The sequence below is a fragment of the Oncorhynchus keta genome, chromosome 35, assembly GCF_023373465.1.
Source record: "Oncorhynchus keta strain PuntledgeMale-10-30-2019 chromosome 35, Oket_V2, whole genome shotgun sequence".
Classification (NCBI taxonomy): domain Eukaryota; kingdom Metazoa; phylum Chordata; class Actinopteri; order Salmoniformes; family Salmonidae; genus Oncorhynchus; species Oncorhynchus keta.
Window position 1 is genome coordinate 37,827,772 of NC_068455.1, and position 24,695 is coordinate 37,852,466.

The following is a 24,695-nucleotide window of genomic DNA, read 5'->3' on the forward strand; positions in this document are numbered from 1 at the left end:
ATCAGATTATGTTACTGAGTTTGGGTAATCCAAAAGTTACGTTACTGATGACAATTTTGGACAGGTAACAAGTAACTGTAACGGATTACATTTAGAAAGTAACCCACCCAAACTTGCGCTACAACAATATAGCCGGCTCCATCAAGAAAATGTTTCCTGTCAACAAAGGCATGTGAATAATCTCAAGAAGATGTATTTGTAAAGTGAAATATGTCCCCCGGTATTAAAAAAAGCGTCTGAATCCAACTTTTGTCTGAACAGCACCATATTCCTTGTGTTAGACACCAAGCTGCCATTAGACCACGCACTTTACATGTATATGGTGTGGTTCGGACAAAAATTGGATTGAGAAGTTTATTTGATAGCAAGGGTCATTTCACTTTATTGCTGGTATGTAGAGTTCATAGAGATTATACAAATGCCTTCGTTGACAGGATTTTTGTTGTTGACGGAGTCGGCTATATTGTGGTAGGGTTATTCTCGGTCACGACCCACCAGAACGATTCACAACTCAGGGAGTCCAACCAATACACAGACTCCCAATGTTGTGTCCCAAAGCTATGCCGCAGGTAGCCTAGCGGTTGAGAGCGTTAGGGTCACTGGTTCAAATCCCCGAGCCAACTAGATGAAAAATCTGACGATGTGCCCTTGAGCCAAATAGCTTAAATCGAATTGCTCCTGTAAGTCGCTGCTGAGAGCGTCTGCTAAATGACTTAAATGTAATAAAAGACAAATGAACTTCTCCAACAGTGCTGAAGTTACATATACATACAAAAGCATCTTTATTCAAAATACAGACGCAGTTTTGACAGACAATTCCAGGCACCTTTACAGCACTCTCTTTATCCCTACACACTGTTTCCAGTAAAGCCCTCTTGGACCTGGTACCCTTGGCATGACCACAGCGCTCCAAATGAGAGCCACGATCTGTCCCCCCTTCCTCTCTGTCCTCATTCCCCCTTGCTATCGCTCGTCCCCTGGGTCCCCAGAACACTCTCCAGCCTGCGTTGCCGGATGGGAGGCAGCTGGTCGTAAGTGTTGAAGCCCAGCTCAGCGTCTTTCTGGGGCAGCCTAAACAGCAGCAGGTGGCTCCTCAACACCTAGATAGGATAGGACAGATGTTAGGGGAGAGGAGGAATGGCAGGAGGATAAGAAGGCTGTGGGGAAGGAGTCAGGAGCAGTGGAGAGATGGAAGACCCCGGGGGAAGGCGAGTGAGTGTGTACCTCATCAGTCAGGTAGTGAGTCTTCCTCAGGAGGCTACGACGAGCTGTTTCCACCTGCTGGTCCACACCCTGGGCCTGTGACGTGCTCTGGACCTGTGACGCTGCATCCTGAGAGAAGATGAAGGTGTTAAGGTGGGACAGAGCCACCACGTAGAGCACAGGACACCAGCACAGCCTCAGTGTCCCTGTCACCAGCGCCCGGAAGTAGAGGCGCAGCAGAGGGAGAGAGTCCTCCGGGGGTGACGTGAACCTCTCCATAGGGATGGCCAACTAGGAGGAACAGAGAGAGGGGCTCATTTAGCCTCTCTTTATGTCACATGTTTTAGACACATTGTCAAAAGGCACAACGTTGCAGCAAGTGACAAGAGCCCCAAGACCTCCACCTACTGGCTGTCTACACAATAATGTATCCTGTGCTCTCTACCGCAACATTCAACCCAGTGTGTTAACCAGCCTCCCTCTCACCTGTTCCAGAGTTACCCCTAGGGAGCGCAGCAGGCCCACGTGCTCCCCAAACAGAGTCAGCCTCATGGTGACGCTGAAGCGCCTCTGCAGAGGCAGGAGGATGACGCAGCCAAACAGGGGGTCCCCGAATGACACCGCCTCAAACTGCCCCACCAGGGCAGAATAGAGGTCATTGAAGGAGGCCAGGCCTGTAGGAGGGGAGTTGAGGTCCAGAGCCTCCAGCTGAGAGGGCCTGGTGAGCAGCCTGAAGAGAGCCCAGGTCAGCCTCTGGACAGGCATCTCCATGAAAAGATCACTGGAGCACAGGAAGATACAAGCCAGACGGGCCAGCTTGGCTACAGGCAGTACCACCCTGAGGGCATCCTCCCTCCAGACCTCCAGCAGCAGCAGCCACTGCAGGCAGTGTGTGACCGACTGCACTGCCCCCGCAGGGAGCGACTCCACCTGCAGGCCCCCTCCGTCCGGTGCACCCGCCCGCTCGTACAGGCTGACGAGTGGCAGGAAGGGCCAATCGGAGGGGAGGAAGGGTCCAGAAAGTTCTGGGAGGAGCTGGGTGTTGAGCCAGGGTGTTCTGCCCAAGTGGAAGTCCCTGGAGGAGAGGACAGAGGGCTCCATGTGGGCCAGGTGGGAGAGGTAGCAGCCCCGGACAAAGGGCAGCTGGACACAGGCTTCCCTCAGCAGAGGACCCAGGGTCTGGAGGGGAGGGGAGGAGCGCTCCTGGACCCGCAGCTCAGACATCTCTGCAGCCTCAGGCCCTCCAATCTGACCCTCTCTGGAAGACAGGGAGAATGGAATAGTTGAGCTATACAGCACTGAGTTCAAATACAATAGGTCCTTTACAAAAAGACTAATGAGGCAGGTTGGCAGTGGCATCAGAGGAATACCAGCAGTGATCTAACTTAAAAAAATCTAACTTGAAAAGGTCAGGATATAGCTCCGGAGGCTACTATTTGGTGCAACCTCGATATAATGCGAGATGGCTTAGCATGATATAGCTTAATATCCTGTTGGAAAAGGATTTATAGTCATAGTCCTCTCACTCAACACCGACAAAACACAAAAGAGATTACCATGTGTTCTAAATAGCCCATCTGCATAGCAGACCTGGGTTCAATAGTAGGTATAATTATTTAGTAGGTATATTTATTTTCTATCATATACTTGAGCTGGGTTCAAACACTGTTTGAACCCAGGTCTATACATAATGCAGAAAAGTCCCACCCTGAGGGGGGAAAAAAAACAGTGCACTTTATGTGGACTTGAGATCAAAGCCCTTAGTCATGACCTTTTGAAAACCTGCTTCGCATTTATTTCTAAAACAAATTAGATCCAGACAATGGAAATGTAAAAACAAAACAGAATGTCAGAATTTGTTTAAAGAAGAAAAAAAATTGTGTGCTTAGCAGAACAGATGCGGTGTAAACATAAACCACTCTATTGCACATGGTACACAATGCCCACGAGCAGGCCACCCCTGCCATAAACTACATACATTTGCAATGAATCAACAATTTGGGCATACGTTTAATGCACTGCAAACCACCCTGGCTGAAGTACATCTCCTCTTTCAACAACAATGTATCTTCTGGCCCTGCACCTCAACACAACAAATATTTCACTACAATGGAATTCCAGAGTTTAAGTTCTGTTTTATGAAACTTAACTGGAGGAGAACTCCTTTTGGGTTGGCAATGCTGCTGTGAGGAGAGGCCACCATGTATGTACATTTGCCCCGGGGAACCTTCCTAATTCCATAGACAACGCTCGTGAGAGCATTCGCTTTCAACAGAACTTGGCAAAAAAGAAAATGAGAGAACCTCATTACCTTGTCACATATCATGTCTGTATGACATGTGATAATTGTTTGAAAAAAGAAATTATTAAAAAAAAAAAAGCTTCATTGCCTCTGGGAAGACTTCTACCTCTAGTCTAATGGCTTCGAAACCTATGACCTATTGAGTAATGGAGACAGTATCACTAAAAGACTCACGGTATGAAGTCTTTGTTGAAGACCATGGTGGCCATGAGTTCATGGGCCAGGTATTCACTGCCAGGTAATAGCCAGGGAAGCATTACCAGAGACACGTGGTGAAACAGGGCAGCATGCTTGGCCACCTCTGGGTCAGTTGGAACCTGGAAGCATTGAGTACAAAAAGATAACTCATCCAAAATGTCCAAATCACACAAAGATGATCATGGCAAACTAACTGTATCTGAAATATTTAACTGAGGAACTTGTCAAGTGACAACAAGCGGAGACATCAGATGTGCATGTCTCCGCTTGTTAACAGAATCACTGGTCTGAGATACAAAGTGACTCAATGACAACACAAGATGAGCCTACTGGGCGATGATAAACAGCATGACCCTGAATTACTATATGGGTACCAGTCTGTTTGGCTAACATTCCACTCCTTGTACTCCGGGTCAAATGCCAAAAGGTGATGTTTAGCATGGCAGGAGTGGAAAGAAGTGGAATGATAGCTAAACAGACTGGTACTCAGACTAGCCTAAGACTGAGTGATGGAAGTTGGTCTCTATACACTACCAGTCTACAGGCCAGCCTCAGCAGCAGGTAGAGCAGGTGGTGTTCATGACGCAGGACCCAATGAGACAGGGTAGGCTTGGCTTGGCCACAGCCACGCAGGTATCCTAGCACAGCCTCAAAGAGAAGGAGGGAGCTGAACTGAACAGAGACAGAGAGAACATAGGAGAGAGATTAGTCCTAGGCCCACTAGCCCACTGTAAGGTAAGAAGACAAAGACATGAATGTGAATTGTTTCCTACACATCTCAGAATCAACCACTAGATGGTGGCAGATATCCATTCCGATCCACGCAGAACAACACTAAACGCTTGTGGTTTACACCGGAGAGATAAAAGTCACATTCAGAGAGTAACCACAGCTTCATAAGGACGTACTTTGCGGACCAGGCCTCTGTGGATGCTGGTGAGGGTGTCCAGGAGGTAGCACAGGGAGGTAATGAGGGGGAAGGGGGAGTTGGGTCCAGGCAGACCCCCAGCAGACGTCCACCCGGCGCAGTGCAGACCAGGCAGACTGGGGATGGTCTCAGGGGAGGGGCAGCAGGACTGAGGGTTACACACTGCCGAACTACACCTGGGAACACAACACAGATAGATCACAACAGAGAGACGACACACTCCCAGAGTATCATCCTACAGCACTAGATCAGGGGCCAGACAGAAAAAGCATTAACCACACAGAAAGAGCAACATCCCCTCCATTAAGCTCTGCAGTAAGGGAGTAAATCACCACAGATGTAGCCCTATGCTTCTAAGTAGACGGGACTCACTTGAGGTTGTTAATCAGGCTGTGAACAGCCTCGTGGGACAGCAGAGGGAGAAGAACCTCTGAGGTCAGCATCTCCAGCTCCTGCAGACACTCCACTGGATTGAACGAGCTCTGAAAGGGTTGGCGCACCAGATTAGAGACGATGAGTAAAAGCAATGATCTGGCCAATGATTTTTCTCTATTTTTGCAGTAGACTTGCTTGTGTGCTTGGGATCATTGTCTTGCCGCATGATCCAGCTTCGCTTCAGCTCGTGGATGGATGGCCTGACATTCCCTGATACATAGCAGTTTCTTTAATGATGGCAAGTCGTCCAAGTCCTGAGGCAGCAACGTATTCTTGACCGTTGGCATGAGGTTCTTACTGTGGAATGCAGTGTTTGGTTTTTCGGCAGACAACGGGGCCCACGTCGTCCAAAAAGTAGACTTAAGTTTGCCAAAAAGCACCTGGAAGCACCTTTCTGTTCTGTATCAGAGACTTTTAAAAGGGGAATGTCAGGCCATCCATCCGTGTGCTGAAGCACAGCTGGGTCATGCAGCAAGACAATAATCTAAAACAAACAAGCATGTCTATATCAGAATGGCTGAAAAGCAAGACATTTCACGTTTTTGAATGGCCTAGTCAAAGTCCAGACCTAAATCCGATTGAGATGTGGCAGAACCTGAAACGAGCAGTTCATGCTTGAAAGCCCACAAATGTTTCCAAGTTAAAGCAGTTCTGCGTTGAAGAGATTGACAAAATTCCTCCACAGCGATGTGAGAGACTGATTGACAACTACAGGAAGCGTTTGGTTGCAGTAATTGCAGCTCAAGGTGGGACAACCGGTTATTGAGTGTAAGGGGGCAATTACTTTCTCACAAGGGGAATTGGGTATTGCATAACTTTGTTTATTAAATAAATGAAATAAGTATCAAATGTGTTATTTGTTCACTCAGGTTCCCTTTAATATTAGGTTTTGGTTGAAGATCTGAAATCAGAACATCAGAAAGGGGGCAAATATTTTAACCACAGCACTGTAGTGGAAGCCTATTTCCAATCTGTACTGATGAAGGACGATGAGGACAGGCAATTAGGACTATTTACAGTGCCTTGCGAAAGTATTCGGCCCCCTTGGAACTTTGCAACCTTTTGCAACATTTCAGGCTTCAAACATAAAGATATAAAACTGTATTTTTTTGTGAAGAATCAACAACAAGTGGGACACAATCATGAAGTGGAACGACATTTATTGGATATTTCAAACTTTTTTAACAAATCAAAAACTGAAAAATTGGGCGTGCAAAATGATTCAGCCTCTTGGCTGCATCTCTGATCAGTCTTCTCCTTGTATGAGCTGAAAGTTTAGAGGGACGGCCAGGTCTTGGTAGATTTGCAGTGGTCTGATACTCCTTCCATTTCAATATTATCGCTTGCACAGTGCTCCTTGGGATGTTTAAAGCTTGGGAAATCTTTTTGTATCCAAATCCGGCTTTAAACTTCTTCACAACAGTATCTCGGACCTGCCTGGTGTGTTCCTTGTTCTTCATGATGCTCTCTGCACTTTTAACGGACCTCTGAGACTATCACAGTGCAGGTGCATTTATACGGAGACTTGATTACACACAGGTGTATTGTATTTATCATTAGTCATTTAGGTCAACATTGGATCATTCAGAGATCCTCACTGAACTTCTGGAGAGTTTGCTGCACTTAAAGTAAAGGGGCTGAATAATTTTGCACGCCCAATTTTTCAGTTTTTGATTTGTTAAAAAAGTTTGAAATATCCAATAAATGTCGTTCCACTTCATGATTGTGTCCCACTTGTTGATTCTTCACAAGAAAATACAGTTTTATATCTTTATGTTTGAAGCCTGAAATGTGGCAAAAGGTCGCAAAGTTCAAGGGGGCCGAATACTTTCGCAAGGCACTGTAGATAGAATTCTGGTCTGATCTTTTAATTCCCTTGTTGAGTACTGCTATAGTTTTTATACAGTCACCTGGATGGAGAGCTGGGAGTAGAAGGCCCCCATGTAGACAAGGTAGGCCGGCACCAGTCTCAGGGTGCTCTCCCTCTGGACTGGCTCCCCCAGGGTTCTCACACAGCCCTTCAGCAGCCCCAGCACTGTGGGCTGCAGACCTGTCACATGACCCCACGTCACCGGGGGTGGGGGAGGACACTCGTCCCCCTGGGAACTGTAGTGAAAGTAGAGGTTTGCCACTGTTGAATCCAATGGCTATCAATACAAAGCAGCACATCATGGAGTCGCATGAAACACGTCAAAGCTGCAGGAGTGAACATAACTAGACGTGGTAGAGATCCAGAGTGTGTGTTACCTGACCAGGCCAGCCTGCAGCTCCTGATGGCAGCCGGCGGTGTGTGTGACCTGTGTGAGCAGAGTGAGGAGGGCCTGGAGCCTGTGGAGCTCCAGGGGCAACAGGGTCTCTGAGGGGCGCCGGGGCCGGTGGGCAGACTGCAATACTCTCACCAGGATGGGGTACAGGTCCCTGGTAATGGTAGAGGGAAGAAGATGTGCTGCTGTACTTTTCACCCTGAGCGACAGACTTGTTTTTGACGCAGCTTTTCCTGCCATGTATAATCTAACACCAAGCAATTATACCCATCTGATCTGAGTTGTCTGTGGTATTGAGCAATACCTTTGAACATGAAATTAGGAGGAATACAATTTTTTTAACACAGCGTGTCCAGATGGCTTATTACGGCCCCACCATCCCCCAGGAGCCTAGAGATAGACACTGAGTGTGTAAAACATTAGGGACTGTTGCTCTTTCCATGACATAAACTGACCAGGTGAAAGCTATGATCCTTTATCAATGTCATTTGTTAAATCCACTTCCATTAGTGTAGATGAAGGGGAGGAGACAGGTCAAAGAAAGATGTTTAAGCCTTGAGACATGGATTGTGTATGTGTGCCATTCAGAGGGTGAATGGGCAAGACAAAATATTTCAGTACCTTTGAACAGGGTATGGTAGTAGTTGCCAGGCGCACCGGTTTGTGTGTATCAAGAACTGCAAGGTCGCTGTTTTTTTTAACGTTCCAACAGTTTCCTGTGTGTATCAAAAATGGTCCACCACTTAAAAGGACAACAAGCCCAACTTGACACAACTGTGGGAATCATTGGAGTCAACATGGGCCAGAATCCCTGTAGAACGCTTTCAACACCCTGAGTTCATGCCCTGATGAATTGAGGCTGTTCTGGGGGGGTGCAACTCAATATTAGGAAGGTGTTCCTAATGTCTTGTACACTCCGTGTAGGTGATGTTTGGGGGTTTGAAGACCAGTGACTCACGTGTACAGGTTACAGGCTTGTCCGTAGCTGGCTGCAACGGCCCACAGCCGGTAGGCCTCAGTGCTGACCCTCAAGGCCTCCTCTGGCTCCAGCAGCAGCTCGCTGGGCTCTGGGGCAAGCAGACGAGACAGACGCTCCCGCGCACCTAGAGAGTTCAGCTGGGGAACACAGTCAGGGTGACTTCATTCTACTAGTCTATTAGACAAGATCATATATCACATCAAGATCATAAGACACTAATGCATCACTCCATCATATTGAAGTTACCCAACAGAAGAAGGCTAAGTGTAGCATTACTACATGAGGTAAGCTGGCAGTTGGGTTTGAAAACTCTCTCCAAACTTACCAGCCTGGCACAGGCGTGCCTGCCAGTGGTGGCCAGGACGCGTAGCAGCTTCATGGCATTGGCCACGGGCAGTCCGTATGCAGACTGTGGCGTGGGTGAGGCAGGCACTGTCCAGGAGCAGGGCAGGAACTCTGACATAACAGTCCCCATCAGACGAGGGCAGTCCAAGACCTGCAGTGGCAGTCCAGATAGTAGTCATACTACAAATGTTAACTCATGTCAAGAGGCTTATAGCTAATAAAACCAGAGAGCGGCAGAGATATGCCAGAGGGCATTGTGGGCAGTGTCGTTGATGTTACCTGAGTGGCTGCAGAGGAGGAGTGTCTGGCGATTCGGATCAGGACTCCCAGCACGTCCTGGACCACCCTGGGTGACGGGCGGATCACCTCGAGGATGTAGCGGAGCCTAGGAAGCAGCTTCATCCTCAGTAAACCCTGAGACAGAGAGAGAACCAACACAGCCGACATCTTTACACAATGCATTTATCCCTAGCACTACTCCACCAGGGTGTAAAGACATTGAGGTGCAGAATCACAGAGCGAGCGATAGTGGAGAGATAACGGAGTGTTGGGATGATTAATCAGTCTGCTCTCTAGTCACCTTAACAACATCATTCCTGGCCACGTCATGATCAGTCTTCTTCTCTTCCTTCTCTTGAGCCGTCTCTCTCATGACCTCGGGCAGCCCCTCGTCTTCCTCATCCTCCTCTTCCTGAGCAGTGGGCAGTAGAGGAAAAGAGGCCAGCCCACGGAACCATGAGAGAGTGCTGTCCAGACAATCCTGAAACAAGACAGGGACAAAGATCAATTTTTTTCTCTCACCGTGGTACACTCTAGTGGTGATGATACAAAGTGCACTGTAAGCAAGGTCTCTTACCTCGTCGTCTGAGGACACCAGGAGGGCTCGGAGTGCGTGCACGGCGGCGGACACCACTCCCTCCACATTATCGTCCAGTGAGAAGCGCAGCAGGAAGAGAAGGCCAGCATCCAGCAGAGTGGACACCACACTGCCCCTGAGAGCGGCTGCAAACTCGCCAGCCCGCGCCTACAGGAACACCGATCTCCGATGTTAATTAAAGGAGATTCAACTGTCTTTTGATGTGATCGAACTGATTGACAGGCAGTACCTTGGTGAGGACGTGGGCCAGAGTGTTGAGTGCCAGGCGCCGCTGCTGGATCACCTGACTACGAGAGAGAAGGAAGAGCTCCTGCAGGGAGTAACCAGCCAGCTGAGGGAGACAGAGAGAAGACATCAACAGGCATATTCTCTGGAAAAACTTCCAGGAGATGTGTGTGTTAGTGCACTATGCTGACCTCAGGCTCCTCTCCGTGGTGGTGAAGACCAAGGTGGGTGGGCAGGTCCTCTGTAGGTGGGATCAGGGTTCCGGCAAAGTCAAAGCGAGCCAGCATGGCCTGTCAGCGCAGAGTCACAGTGATAGTCACTAGGTGAGACAAACACACAAGCTCCTCGCATCTCTTGACAAAGTGTTCCGTGTAAACAGTAGTTAGTACCTGCTTGGTTCCTTTCCGCCTGGGGGCGGGCAGGTCCCTGATCCATTCTAGTTTCTCTGGCTCCAGCTTGTCCATGTGCACCCACTCCTTCTGAGGCTTGACTGGCAGGTCCTCCTCTGGAGAGATACACGGTGGTAATGCATCATTAGTACGATATTTAGCACAATTTGTAAAGCACTTCATGGGCTAAATATCAAAATGATCAAGATCTGAATCGAAACCATGTTTTGGGGTAACTCGAATGCATCTAGAGTTACTCTAGCACCTCAGTCATACATTTCTCTCCTATCAGTGTAATGGATAATAAAAGCTTGTAATGCTGGCATTGCTGTCTGAAAACAATCCAAAATACAGTAAGCACACACTGTGGTCCAGAAATGGACAATAATTCTTCCTCCATGTTCATACAGTATGTCTTGGGTTTTCCCCCACGATCTCCATTACACAAAGTGAATCTGAATTTGGCCAGCTTCCTTCTAATCAGGCAGATTTAAATCAGTGTTCAGCCCCGGTATTCTAGTCACGGAGCTCCAAGGCGTCTTTTTTCTGCAATACGAAATGACTTGTGCAATTAGCTGAGAGGGGAAACAGTTGGCAGACATCTCTAGCTAATTCATAATGGAGTTACAGCACATTGGTATAATGTCTTCTACCTTTCATTGGCGATTGGGGGGTTGGTTCGTCCTCATCTTCCTCTCTCTCCATCTCTACCTCCAGAGGATTCTGCTCTGGCTTCTTGGCGCCTATCATGACGGTTTCTTGTATACGCTGTTCCCCGAGTCTCTCATCCCGGGAGGTGGACGGCTGTGGGGCAGAGGATAGGGCTCCCTGTGCCTTACGAGACCTCACAAAGTCAACACATCTGGGATCTGAGAGGTACACAATATGATTGAAGGTTTAAAAGGCTCACGTCATAGCCTTACCAAACACAGCACACAATCCTCAAATAGCAACATGTGCCTACCTAGCTGACCCAGCAGCCTTTTCTGCTCCTCCAGGATTTCGCCATTAGACATGGCCTGTAGTTTGGCCTGGTTCTCCTGATGGATCTTCAGCATTTCTACTGTACTGTCTGACCCACCAAGTCCCTGGCCGGATACCAGCTTGGGGCCCGCCATTGCACTGAATCCTGGAAGAAAAAGAGACATGAGCAAGTTTTCCCAACTGAACAGTTTAGTATTGGCTGGCAAGTGGGACAGTACAAAACCAAGCAGGCCATCCCATTCAGTGCAAGCCAAGTTGGGCCTTCAGAGTAGACATCAAAGTACAAATGATTGTCTGCCAGGAATACATTCTTTTCAATGAATTACTGGAACTCTGGTACTTACTGTCAAGTCTAGAGGGAGGTTGATCCATCTCCATGGTGGACTCTGGAGAGAGGTTCAGCACCTTGGGTCCAGATGTTTGACCCCTGGATTCTGGTGCAAAGTATAAAGGGGTATTTCCCTCTTTTATTCTCTGTGCTGCAATCTGTCGGGCAAAAATGCTCCTCTTTTCACCAGCAGCTGGAACCTAGTGTAACATAACATAGTTTAGAGGAATAGTTTGTGTGTGTATCCATAACTTGTGAAGCACCATTCTGGATTAATTGTACCACATATAGTATGAGGTAAATTCTGTAGTAACTGATTGATCCTCGTAACAAAACTGAGCAATTGAGCTCCTACCATGCTCTCCATCTCAGGCCGGTGTAATACTTTAGGAAAAGCAAGGCCTGTGAATGCTGGTAAGGACACTGGTGTAGTGCTAGTGTCCCTTTCCTAAGGGAAGAGAAGCAAAAGTGTAGGAGTTAAGGTTGAGACACAAACAGAACTGTGTGTGGCTCTGCTGAGCAGGAGATAGATGGCGAGAGTATCACTCACAATGATCTTAGATAGAACAGCACTGATGTGCGTGTCATGTCTGTCCAACCTCTCCTCTGGGTCCTCATCCTCGAAGCGAACACGATCGACTTTGAGGCGAGACTTTTTGGGAGGTGCAGGAGTCAGAGTGGGGAGCTCATCTGGAAGATCTAAAGAAAGAGATGCACAGCCTCATATTATTAACAATCAGAAAACCTAAAGTTGTGTTTGGGCTCCCCGCTACACACAATCAACTATCTTACAAAAAGGTGTATGACAGACTTACTATGGCTGTGTTTACAGAGACAGCCCAATTCTGATATATATATATATATTTTACCATTCAGACCAACACTGAAAAAGATCTGATGTAAAAATATGTTATGTGATTGGTCAAAAAAACAATTAGTGGAAAAAAAGTTCAGCAATGGGCTGACTGTTTACACAGCCTATGAACCTTGGATTGTGACCACATCTCTCTGGTCTCCTTGAGCCCCATTGGTGTCTCCAGATCTCTTGTCCGGCCGCCGGACCACATTGACAGTGGATGGGGTCCCCGAGGCAAGAAACCTCTCCTGCTCTTCTAGGAGGTCAGCCTCCGAGTCAGTGGGCTTGGGACGCCGTATCATCCCCTTACAGATAAAGGAACATCTTAGACTATCTGTAAACATAGTGGGGTATCACACAATACGGTGTATGGCTATGTATTACTTTGTTTAGGTACAGGGCTGTGATATTATACTATTACCACATCAGAAAATAACATTTTAACTAAGCTTTCAACCAATTACATTCTCATCGTCTCTCACCTAATGGTACACCATATAATGTAAACACCTCTCCTGCAATTTGAATGTTAACTAGCTTAGCTAGCTGTTCAATAACATTGTAATTTACAGGCAATGATCCAGCAGCTAATAAACAGAGATCGTGCCTTGAAAACCTAGCTAATAGTGATCATGACATGTTCATGATCGCAAAGTGCTTAGCTAGCTAGCCAAAGTAGCTAGTTGGCTTTAGCTTGCTGGCTAGCTACAGCCGGAGCATTCCTGCTTTATTATATGGGACCGTTGCAATGCCATACATTTACAAACTACATGTATTTCAATGTATTTGTTGAATTCACCTTCAGTAAGAAATCCTCTGGGTTATAATTCACAGAAAACCGTACACAGCGTGAGTGCAAAACTCAAAAACATCCACTAACAAGGTGGCGGTTACTTCCTGTGAAAGTGTGACGCCCACAAATCCGACTTCAAAATAAAAGTTATTAGAAAGTCCACCATGAATGCACTAGAATAGAGTAATAACACAGCTAGAACAATGAGACAGATTTTTCACCGGATGTATAAATATGAAGCATCGGTGACGTTTCTACTCACTACCAAATATGGTGATGAGAGGAAGCCCAGTGGTCGACAGTAGGGAGAATATGGATTTTGGCCTACATTCTACCAATTTTCTCATCGAAGAAACATTTGATCTCAATACAGTTCTGTTTCCAAAACAAACAGGTGTTTCTAATAGAGTGGACTAAGTTTTGTAAACTTTTCCCTTTGTCAACGTTTTTAAAATTGCGTTATTTTGGAGTTGCACATGCGTACTTCAAAGTTGGCGTTCCCTAACGGAAATATATATTAGAACGCGCCAATAGGATCACGCTCTCGTGCTTGTCTCTGCCCACCTCCTTCAAATCAAAATCAAATCAAATTTGATTGGTCACATACACTTATTTTGCAGATTAAATTGTGGGTGTTGCGAAATGCTTGTGTTCCTAGCCCTGACAGTGCAGTAGTATCTAGTATCCTTGCTTGTTCTGCCCAGTCATTAGCTCACATTGGAAACGACAGGCTGTGGTCTATCTTGGGTTAGGTATACATTTTGGGGGGAAATAACGTTTTTTAAAATATTTTTTATATATTAATATGATAACAGCGGATGTGGATAGTTGTGTACCTATAGCAGGCTAGGGTTTTATAAATACTATGAATAGGCTACTTTCATCGATATGATGATGAATGTAGGAATGATGATGAGGATGAATCAGTTTGTTAGGTCACAACGTAGGCTACATTAGAAGTCATACATTTACTTTCTATGGGTGCAGGATTTAGAAAAACATCTCACTTTTTTGAACGAGGCTTTCTTGGCTGCAGTCGACAACTGGTGCCTAGAATTGCTCCAAGCCTTGCCTACTTCATGTAAAGTGAGGTGGTGATTGAACAGTCGCATCTTCTTATTTAATTGGGAAACAGATGCTGATGCTGAACACGCACATCGTTGAAAGCTGTTGAAAAAATGATTATTGTAAAAAGCGAATGACATCACTTTCTCTGTGCAAGGTAGCCTAGAGTCGAATATTTTGACATTCATTTTAGATATCTGTTTACGCATGCCCTTCAACCTGCGGCATTTCAGTGTTTCATTTATCTATTTTTTTTATCTGCTCTTGAAGGTATCCGCATGCCTCTGCGGTCAAATCGTCCCCGCCCCCCGGGTTCAAGAGATTGGAGCTCCTAAAAGCGGGATCCCCATTCGCCTTGGCTCCAGACCAGATGATCTGAATCTGTTGGGGACCAGAAAAGAAAGGGGTAGCCTACTGGAAGCTTTGACTTGATTCTGCCATGTCCAGACAGCAGCATGTTCTCTCCCGATTTGGAAACGGATACCACTGCGGAAGACACAGCGCCCAACACCCCCAATGATGGAGAGGATGCACCTGCCAGCATTGATGTACTGGAGGAGGTGAGCGCTAGGATACGCTGTTGAATGTAGATTACATAATAGTAATGACAGCATCATCCTGAGAATGCGCATAATGATGTATTTTTTATTAATTAAAAGTATATGATAGATAGCCTTCTAGCCTACTGTATATATTTGGTGGAAAGGCAACTTTTCAATTGGTGCAAACAAGTGCAGCCCGCAGCCTTATAAGAAAAGGCACACAATGAATAGGCCTTACCTGTGGACCTGTATCATTTTGATTGTTGCTATTCATGAGTAACTTGGCGGGGAAATGTATATTTTCTGACAGAAGTTTGATCAGATTTAGATATGACTATCCTTAGGCAAACACCTTTTTAAGGGAAAAAAAGTGGGCAGAGTCTTTGGGGGCGTTTCCCCCCTATATCGGACAACCCCCTCTCTATGCGGAAAATGGCCCCTGAAGATTAATGTGTTCAAATCCATTTATATGTTTTTTTATGTAGGAGTGTTTTAGTAATTGATTCTTAAAAGCTAAAGTCTAGGTATATTATTTCAATCAAATAATGGAACAAAATGGGAGAGGGGGGGCAAAACTGGGGAGGCAAACATACCCACTTAATATTGTACTACTTTATTAAAAACCAATTACAATTTCTCTCTAACCAAGTGCATTATTTGTATTCAGGCTCTCCTACTGTTATAGTGTATTAGGAATGTATTTATACCCCCTTGACTTTATCCACATTTTGTTACATTACAGCCTTATTCTAAAATGTATTAAATATTTTTTTTCCGTCAATCTACACACAATACCCCATAATGACAAAGCAAAAACAGGTTTTTCTATTTATTCTTTTGCAAATGTATTAAAAATGAAAAACTTAAATATCACTTCTACATACAGTACGTATTCAGACCCATTACGCAGTACTTTGTTGAAGCACCTTTGGCAGTGATTACAGCCTCGAGTCTTCTTCGGTATGACGCTACAAGCTTGGGACACCTGTATTTGCAGATTTTCTCCCATTCTTCTCTGCAGATCCTCTCAAACTCTGTCAGGTTGGATGGGGAGTGTCGCTGCACAGCTATTTTCAGGTCTCTCCAGAGATGTTCGATCAGGTTCACCTGCGGGCTCTGGCTGGGCCACTCAGGACAATCAGAGACTTGTCCCGAAGCCATTCCTGCATTGTCCTGGCTGTCCTGTTGGAAGGTGAACCGTCGCCCCCAGTCTGTGGTCTCTAGCGCTCTGGAGCAGGTGTTCATCAAGGATCTTTCAGTACTTTCCTCAGTTCATTTTCCCTCTATCCTGACTAGTCTCCCAGTTCGTGCCACTGAAAAACATCCCCACAGCATGATGATGTCATTACCATGCTTCACCGTAGGTGTAACAGTATAAATTTAGTCCGTCCCCTCGCCCCTACCCGGGCTCGAACCAGGGACCCTCTGCACACACAGACAACTGACACCCATGCAGCATCATTACCCATCGCTCCACAAAAGCCGCAGCACTTTCAGAGCAAGGGGAACCACTACTTCAAGGTCTCAGAGCAAGTGATGTCACCGATTGAAACGCTATTAGCGCGCACCACCGCTAACTAGCTAGCCATTTCACATTGGTTACATAGGGATGGTGCCAGGTTTCCTCCAGACGTGATGGTTGGCATTGTTGCCAAAGAGTTCAATCTTGGTTTCATCACACCAGAAAATCTTGTTTCTCATGTTCTGAGAGTCCTTTAGGTGCCGTTTGGCAAACTCCAAGTGGGTTGTCATGTGCCTTTTACTGAGGAGTGGCTTACGTCTGGCCACTCTACCATAAAGGCCTGATTGGTGGAGTTCTGCAGAGATGGTTGTCCTTCTGGAAGGTTCTCCCATTTCCATAGAGAAACTCTGAAGCTCTGTCAGAGTGAGCATCAGGTTCTTGGTCAGGGAGGTGACCAAGGCCTTTCTCCCCCAATATCTCAGTTTGGCCGGGTGGCCAACTCGAGGAAGAATCTTGGTGGTTCCAAACTTCTTCCATTTAAGAATGATGGAGGCCACTGTGTTCTTGGGGACCTTCAATGTTGCAGAATTATTTTGGTAACCTTCCCCAGATCTGTACCTCCACACAATCCTGTCTCGGATCTCTACGGACTATTCCTTCGACCACAAGGCTTGGTTTTTGCTCTGACATGCACTGTCAACTGTGGGACCTTATATCGACAGGTGTGTACCTTTCCAAATCATGTCCAATCAATTGAATTTACCACAGGTGGACCACAATCAAGACGTAGAAACATCTCAAGGATGATCAATGGAAACAGGATGCACCTAGGCTCAATTTAGAGTCTCATAGCAAAGGGTCTGAATACTTATGTAAATAAAAAAGATTTTTTTGTATACATTTGCAAAAAAATCTAAAAACTCGTTTTTGCTTTGTCATTATGGGGTATTGAGTGTAGATTGATAAGTAAAACATTACATTTCATCCATTTTAGAAAAAGTCTAACGTAACAAAATGGAAAAAGTGAAGCGGTATGATTTCCGAATGCACTGTATAACGAAGTTTGTAGCTCTAACTTCATTAGATTATTTATATACAGTACCAGTCAAAAGTTTGGAAGATCACATCAATAGCCAAGAGCAAGATATGGCCTGTATGATGTCCACCCCTACCATTATATCTACATGAATATACTATAATTCTGCATTCAAAAGTACATTATTATGTATAAGACAGAAAACAACATAATATTCCTAAGAAATACATGTTCAAGAAGACAGAGCCTAGTAATGGCATGGATATGTGAGGCACAGAGAAGCTGGATTTTATAACCTGTAGTTAATGATGTGTACTCTGAATGCTGGAGTTGTACCTCCTGTCTGTCAGGCTATAATTACACAAATTCCATCTGGGGAATTGGATGTGTGCAGCCTACCGTGAAATATAATATGTTTTTTTTTGGTGATACATTTTCTATTGTGAGATTTGCTGTCCCCCGCCAGAGGTCCTGACCCATGATGCTGTGTTGCCCTGTATGAGGATGCTCCAAAGTGGTATTTTTGACTTGTGTCGATGCCTAGTTTTACATGTCCCGTCTGAGTCAGCCCTTTCTGTCAGCCTCAGCATTGCTGACTGAACTCTCCCTGTATCACATATCAGTTCATTCAATGTTTCTCGCATGAAGCAACAGTCATTCTTATTGGTGAAAAGACCATGACACTTCGTCTATGTGGTCAGTTGATCGTCATGGGTGGATGGCTGTTGTACACCTGAAAATACCTGAATTAGGTGAAACAGTCAAGACATTGTATGCTTCTTTACAACAGGACAAAAGTACAAATACAGTATGTACGTTTACCCTGCCTAAACGTTTTATGTCCAGTTGACTTAGGTCTGGGACACTATACTTATTGTACTGGAAATAAATAGAGCACCTCTGGGACGATGCCTCTGCTGAAGAGGACACATTTCATTGGCAGTCAGAATTGCAAATGTGAGCAATTTTGAAGATGCCAGGACAGACCGGGGTAGCCACAATCAGCTCTTCACTTGACACTTAGCAGATATACTGTACAGGGTACGAAGAATGTGTAATCCAATTACCTGTGTGTTTGATTCTGTTGTGGTCAAGTTAAGTATAGAAAGTCAATGTTCATTTTAGCAGCAGAGGTCACTGGGGGATTGAGGAGACGCTTACCCTGTCGTTAATGGCGCCTACTTACTGTAACCCATGCAAAGATGGTTGAAAGGTTCGCAGTAACATAGTGGTGAGGAAGGATTTGGGTGGAATGTTAGAGTTGTACCTAACGTTATTTGCAGTTGTTTCCAGTGGTGTAAAGTACTTAAGTAAAAAATACTTTAAAGTACTACTTAAGTCGTTTTTGGGGGTATATGTACCTTAATTTACTATTAACATTTTGGGCACCTTTTACTTCACTACATTCCTAAAGAAAATAATGTACTTTTTACTCCCTACATTTTCCATGACATCCAAAAGTACTTGTTACATTTTGAATGCTTAACAGGATAGGAAAATTGTCCTATTCACACACTTATCAAGAGAACATCCCTGGTTATCCCCACTGCCTCTGATCTGGCAGATTTACTAAACATAAATGCATCTTTTGTAAATTATGTCTGAGTGTTGGGGTGTGTCCATGGCTATCCGTACATTTTAAAAACAATAATAATTTGACAAGAACCATCTTGTAATAATTATTGAAATTATTACAAGAGTCATTTGAAATTATTTATACTTTTGATACTTAAGTATAATTAAAACCAAATACCTTTTGACTTTTACTCAAGTAGTATTTTTACTGGGTGACTTCCACTTTTACTTGAGTAACTTTCTATTAAAAAGGTATCTATACTTTTACTCAAGTATGACAATTGGGTACTTTTTCCTCCACTGGCTGTTTTCATTGAGCAAAGTAGCCTTAAATGAAATTCCTGCAAGCTACTGTACATGGTATCGCTTCAACTTAATTTACTGTACTTGGAGTTTCAAAAAGCTCAGCACGTTAAAGCTCTGCTATATTAATTAGCATTTTGCCGACAGCAATATTGGAGCACTGCATTTTGTTTTAGGCTCATTGGTATGTACTCACTTTTCATCATGTTTTACCATTCTCTTTCATATGCTACAGTAGATCTATTATTCATGTGACCCTGTTTCTTTCTGACCCGTTGAAAACCTTTCAACCTGTATAGGTAAATCTGTATAGGTAAAGCTGTACAGCTAAAGCCTACATTGTGATCCAGCTCTCCTTAAACACAGAAATATAGACAAACTGATCAGACATGGCATGGCATCGCAAGAAAGAGGCAACGTAAAGAAATGGTTGTACATTCATTAGAGATTCCCTAGGGAATTCTGGAAGTTCTTCAAAACACTGTTCTCCTTTTAATAACTCTGCTAAAAGCTATTTAAATGCAGCCACTTGTTATCCACAACTATCTTTTTAAAGTTAGAGTATTGTATGTAAGCTTTTCTCTCGCTCTCTCCCTTTTCACTACTCTCTCTCTCGCTCTCTCTGCAGCAGCGGCCTGTGAAGCAGTCACTGAGTGCCTGTATGTGCCGAGAGTCCCACTGGCGCTGCCTTCTCCTCTCCCTACTCATGTACAGCTGCCTTGGCACTGTGGCTTGGTGCCAGCTCACCCGAGTCACAAAGCTCAGCTTCGACTCATCCGTCACCTCCCTGACAGCCTCGATTTCCTCACTCAGAGGGGTTGACATGGGAGGCCGCTCTATGATCTACCATGACAGCCCCTGCTCTGACGGCTACGTGTACATCCCTCTGGCCTTCCTGTTCATGCTCTATGTCGTCTACCTGGTAGAGTGTTGGCACTGCCGGGCTTGCAGTGAGCTACAGTGTAAGGCTGACGTGGATAGCGTATATGAGCGGGTATTGCGGATGCGACAGGCTCGTCCGTGTGTTTGGTGGAAGGCCATAAGTTACCATTTTGTTCGGAGGACCAGACAGGTGACACGCTACCGGACCGGGGATGCCTACACCACCACCCAGGTGTACCATGAGCGGGTCAACACACGCGTGAGGGAGGGAGAGTTTGACTACAGTCACTGCGGTATGCGGGACGTCTCACGGGATCTACGTGGACTGGAGAGCCACCCGGCGACAAGACTTCGTTTCACCAAGTGCTTCAGTTTCGCTGGGGCCGGACCAGAGAATAATTACCTCAACCAACGTGCCAGGTTCTTCTCAGAGATTGAGGGTTTGGATGACTACATGGAGGCTCGGGAAGGGATGCAACTGAAAAACGTGGACTTTAAAGAGCACCTGATAGCCTACGTGGACCCTGACCGGTTGCCCTGGTATACTTCTCAGGTGGCGTTCTGGTTCACTGCTGTGCTCATGCTGTCCTGGCCCCTGAGGGTGCTTATAGAGTACCGTACAGCCTTTGTGCACTACCATGTTGAGAAGCTCTTTGGGCTGGAGTACAGCCACAGCAGCCCCTCTCCAATAGAGGAGGTGGTTCCCATCAGGAGTGGTCTCCCTCGGGTAGATACCGTGGACAGCACTGAGCTGGAGTGGCACATCCGCTCCAACCACCAGTTGATCCCCAGCTACTCAGAAGCCATGCTGATGAACCTGGGTGCTTCGGACTCTGGTACAGCTGATGACACCAGGTCCTCTAATTGCTTCCTGCTAGACAGCCACCCAGCCCAGAGCTATGGCACGCTGGTGCAGGACTGTGAGCACTGCTGCCAGCTTCAGAGAGAGGTTGGACAGAGGCGGGCCACCACCAGCTCCAGCTGTTCCTCCATCTTCTCCCATCATGCCTTTCACTCCCGCCTCTCCCTGGACACCTCACACTTCTCACTGTGCCGGATGTACGGCTCTCGGCGCACCGTAGGCCTGTGGAGGAGCCGCAGCAGCACACAGACTGACCGCTGCTGCGTGGATGAGCAGTGTTGCCGTTCCTACTCCAGCCAGCTGGCTCTCAACGAGAGCCCGCCCAGCTACCGGGACGCACGCTTCTTCCCCGTCCTCATTGTGCACCGACCCGAGGGCTGCGGCAGTGGGGACTCCACCACAGAGGTGCGGCGCTATTATGTCCGCCGGGGGTCCTGCTGCCTGGAGACCTCACTCTGAGGGACCAAGAGACATTTGACTGATTCAGTAACAATATATTCCAAATTATATTGAGAGTCCAAGAGCATATAAAGACTGTTCTGTTGACAGCACTGAAATTGTGTTACACAACTGGCTCTGTGTTGTATGTTCAGATTCATATAAAGGCTGCATAGTTCTCAGTCTCTTGTGCACGTTGGATCTGTATTATCTCCTGCTGCAGACATGATTGTGAGTCAAACTAAAAGCGCTGGATTTGAATGTTTGATTCAGCGATGACCAGCTCTCAGTGCTGTGCATTTGGTATTATGTCATCGTGAAAAGTTGCCCTTTTCTGTTAAAAAAATGACATTTGTATTGTCTTCATCCTGATGGGCCACATGTTTATTACTGTTACCCTGTTTAGTCATCATTGCCAATTTCAAAATGCCTTCATTGACACATTCTGAGTGTGTTTTCACACTTGGTCCCTTTCAGCCAATTTTGGGGAAATCAGTGCGGTTCGCTTAATTGTTTTTGTGCAGTGTGAACTCTCCAAAGGAACTCAGAACCCTCAAAAGAGTCCCCAAAGTGAACTGAACTGAGACCATCTCGAGATTCACTTTTTTTAGGGCAATGTGAACACAATCTCCCCAGGTTCGCTTATCATTATTCACACACCACACACTAGCCACTGCAACACCATTTCCCAAGACATAACCCCTCACATTGGTGCCACAAAAGAGATGATGTGCAGGTTTGTGGAAAACAACGTGTTCCGTTTTTGGATATTGATTAGGGATTGTCAAGGATGTACAGACATTCAAAAATATGTGTCGAGTTTTTAGTTCAGATTATTTGTTTGCAATATGTGATCTTTTGGCTAAGAGAGAGCTGTTTATTCGATTGTGAGGTTTGAACATTATGAGAAGGCAACAACATATTTGGTGAGAATCACAACATAGGAGCTAGAATTGATTATGTACCCAAAAAGAGCAGTAGCCTTGGGTGTACAATTTTCAATTACAGCCTTATTGTCAGTTATTCTTCTGCTATTTATTATGTTACCAATAATATGAACATGTTAATACCTTCTGATTATTATTATTATTATGTCTCATCTTTTAACTAGATTAAATATATTAGCTTCCAAAATGTAAGTAGGTGTGTCTAGCTGTCCAATAACATTGATGGAATGGCTTGTCCTGCACTTTGTAAAAACCCAGAGTGCATTGAGTGAATGTTGAAAACAGGAACCAAAATCTGTCTTAGCAATGTGACAGCAAAGACAACTCGGACCCCAAAACAAGGGAAGTGAACTGGCAAAAGTGTTGAGTCCTCATTTAAAGGCAAGGGCAATGTGAATACAAAGATGACGGAGTTCTTTAGATAATTTTTTTTAAATCCTAGAGTTCACTTTAAAGAGGACTGAGATTGGTTCTTTTCAAGAGGACTATATGTGAAAACACCCTAAAACAACACCAAAGTCACAGAAAATCAAACTGCCTGACCTACATTGAACACAATATTGAGAAGTTATATTTTCTTTGCTTTTGCATGTTTCTAATGGAACAAAATGTATGTGTGTCAAGTAAGTGAAAGTAGCATACTATGTACACTATACTGTCCAAAAGTTTGGGGTAACTTAGAAATGTCCTTGTTTTCAAAAGAAAAGCACAAAACAATGTGTCCATTAAAATAACATCAAATTGATCAGAAACAGTGTCGACATTGTTAATGTTGTAAATGACTATTGTAGCTGGAAACAGATTTTGAATGGAATATCTACATAGACGTACAGAGGCCCATTATCAGCAACCATCACTCCTGTGTTCCAATGGCACGTTGTGTTAGCTAATCCAAGTTTATCATTTTCAAACTCTAATTGATCATTCGAAAATCCCTGTACTACTCCCTTCAACCCCTGCTCTTTGAAGGGAGTAGTACACAGCGCTGTACGAGATCTTCAGTTTCTTGGCAATTTCTCGCATGGAATAGCCTTCATTTCGCAAAACAAGAATAGACTGACGAGTTTCAGAAGAAGGTTCTTTGTTTCTGGCCATTTTGAGCCTGTAATCGAACCCACAAATGCTGATGCTCCAGATACTCAATTAGTCTAAAGAAGGCCAGTTTTATTGCTTCATTAATGATAACAACAGTTTTCAGCTGTGCTAACATAATTGCAAAAGGGTTTTCTAATGATCAATTAGCCTTTTAAAATGATCAACTTGGATTAGCTAACACAACGTGCCAATACAACACAGGAGTGATGGTTGCTGAAAATGTGCCTCTGTACGTCTATGTCGATATTCCATTCAAAATCAGCCAGCTACAATAGTGATTTACAACATTAACAATGTCTACACTGTATTTCTGATCAATTTGATGTTATTTTAAATGGACAAAAAATTGCTTTTCTTTCAACAACAAGGACATTTCTAAGTGACCCCAAACTTTGGAAAGGTAGTGTAGATTACTGTATTACATAATGGTACAGTAGTAATTATTGTGCCTTAAGGGCAGTATTGATGTGCATCTTTAAAATATGCAGTTGAAGTCGGATGTTTACGTACACTTAGGTTGGAGTCATTAAAACTCATTCTTCAACCACTCTACAAATTTCTTGTTAACAAACTATAGTTTTGGCAAGTTGGTTAGGACATCTACTTTGTGCATGACACAAGTCATTTTTCCAACAATTGTTTACAGACAGATTATTTCACTTATGATTCACAGTATCACAATTCCAGTGGGTCAGATGTTTACATACACCAAGTTGACTGTGCCTTTAAACAGCTTGAAAAATTCCTGAAAATGATGTCATGGCTTTAGAAGCTTCTTATAGGCTAATTGACATCATTTGAGTCAATCGGAGGTGTACCTGTGGTTGTATTTCAAGGCCTACCTTCAAACTCAGTGCCTCTTTGCTTGACATCATGGGAAAACCAATAAAAATCAGCCAAGACTTCAGAAAAAAATTTGTAGACCTCCACAAGTCTGGTTCATCCTTGGGAGCAATTTCCAAACGCCTGGTACCACGCTCATCTGTACAAACAATAGTACGCATGTATAAACACCATGGGACCACGCAGTTGTCATACCGCTCAGGAAGGAGACACGTTCTCTCAGAGATGAACGTACTTTGGTGCGAAAAGTGCAAATCAATCCCAGAACACCAGCAGAGGACCTTGTGAAGATGCTGGAGGAAACAGCTACAAAAGTATCAGTATCCACAGTAAAACGAGTCCTATACCGACACAACATGAAACGGCCGCTCGGCAAGGAAGAAGCTACTGCTCCCAAACCGCCATAAAAAAAGACAGACTACGGTTTGCAGCTGCACATGGGGACAAAGATCGTACTTTTTGGAGAAATGTCCTCTGGTCTGATGAAACAAAAATAGAACTGTTTAACCATAATGACCATCATTATGTTTGGAGGAAAA

The 24,695-nt window shown here is 44.9% G+C and overlaps 2 protein-coding genes across 3 annotated transcripts; one reads left to right on the plus strand and one right to left on the minus strand.

Moving 5' to 3' along the window:
• Positions 1-753: 753 nt before the first annotated feature.
• On the minus strand, positions 754-13,520 carry rpap1 (RNA polymerase II associated protein 1). Of its 2 annotated transcripts, none has more exons than XM_035752596.2 (24): positions 13,369-13,520; positions 12,444-12,618; positions 12,008-12,156; positions 11,813-11,905; positions 11,474-11,657; positions 11,110-11,274; positions 10,799-11,014; positions 10,146-10,261; positions 9,948-10,046; positions 9,761-9,862; positions 9,511-9,678; positions 9,235-9,414; positions 8,934-9,068; positions 8,635-8,805; positions 8,289-8,446; positions 7,314-7,484; positions 6,977-7,172; positions 5,004-5,113; positions 4,612-4,807; positions 4,238-4,375; positions 3,680-3,822; positions 1,690-2,461; positions 1,225-1,494; positions 754-1,100 (listed from the first exon to the last, which is right to left on the minus strand). In XM_035752596.2, exons 2-24 carry the CDS (start codon positions 12,613-12,615, stop codon positions 951-953), a joined length of 4,254 nt encoding a protein of 1,417 aa, XP_035608489.1. In that variant the 5' UTR covers positions 12,616-12,618; positions 13,369-13,520; the 3' UTR covers positions 754-950. The 2 variants fall into 2 exon arrangements, with proteins under 2 accessions (XP_035608489.1, XP_035608488.1); XM_035752595.2 differs by lacking the exon at positions 13,369-13,520 and adding an exon at positions 13,113-13,315.
• Positions 13,521-13,680: 160 nt separating this feature from the next.
• Positions 13,681-22,936, plus strand: si:dkey-13p1.4 (transmembrane protein 151B). Its single transcript, XM_035752597.2, has 3 exons — positions 13,681-14,328; positions 14,442-14,731; positions 19,718-22,936. Exons 2-3 carry the CDS (start codon positions 14,627-14,629, stop codon positions 21,290-21,292), a joined length of 1,680 nt encoding a protein of 559 aa, XP_035608490.1. The 5' UTR covers positions 13,681-14,328; positions 14,442-14,626; the 3' UTR covers positions 21,293-22,936.
• The last annotated feature ends 1,759 nt before the right edge of the window (positions 22,937-24,695 follow it).

Coding starts and splice junctions, on each gene's coding strand:
- rpap1 (XM_035752596.2), bottom strand. CDS start 12,615: ATGATACGGCGTCCCAAGCCCACTGACTCGGAGGCTGACCTCCTAGAA. Junction 8,806..8,933: donor CCTCCTCTGCAGCCACTCAG/GTAACATCAACG, acceptor CTGCCACTGCAG/GTCTTGGACTGCCCTCGTCT. Junction 7,173..7,313: donor CTGCAGGCTGGCCTGGTCAG/GTAACACACACT, acceptor CTTTCACTACAG/TTCCCAGGGGGACGAGTGTC.
- si:dkey-13p1.4 (XM_035752597.2), top strand. CDS start 14,627: ATGTTCTCTCCCGATTTGGAAACGGATACCACTGCGGAAGACACAGCG. Junction 14,732..19,717: donor GCATTGATGTACTGGAGGAG/GTGAGCGCTAGG, acceptor CTCTCTCTGCAG/CAGCGGCCTGTGAAGCAGTC.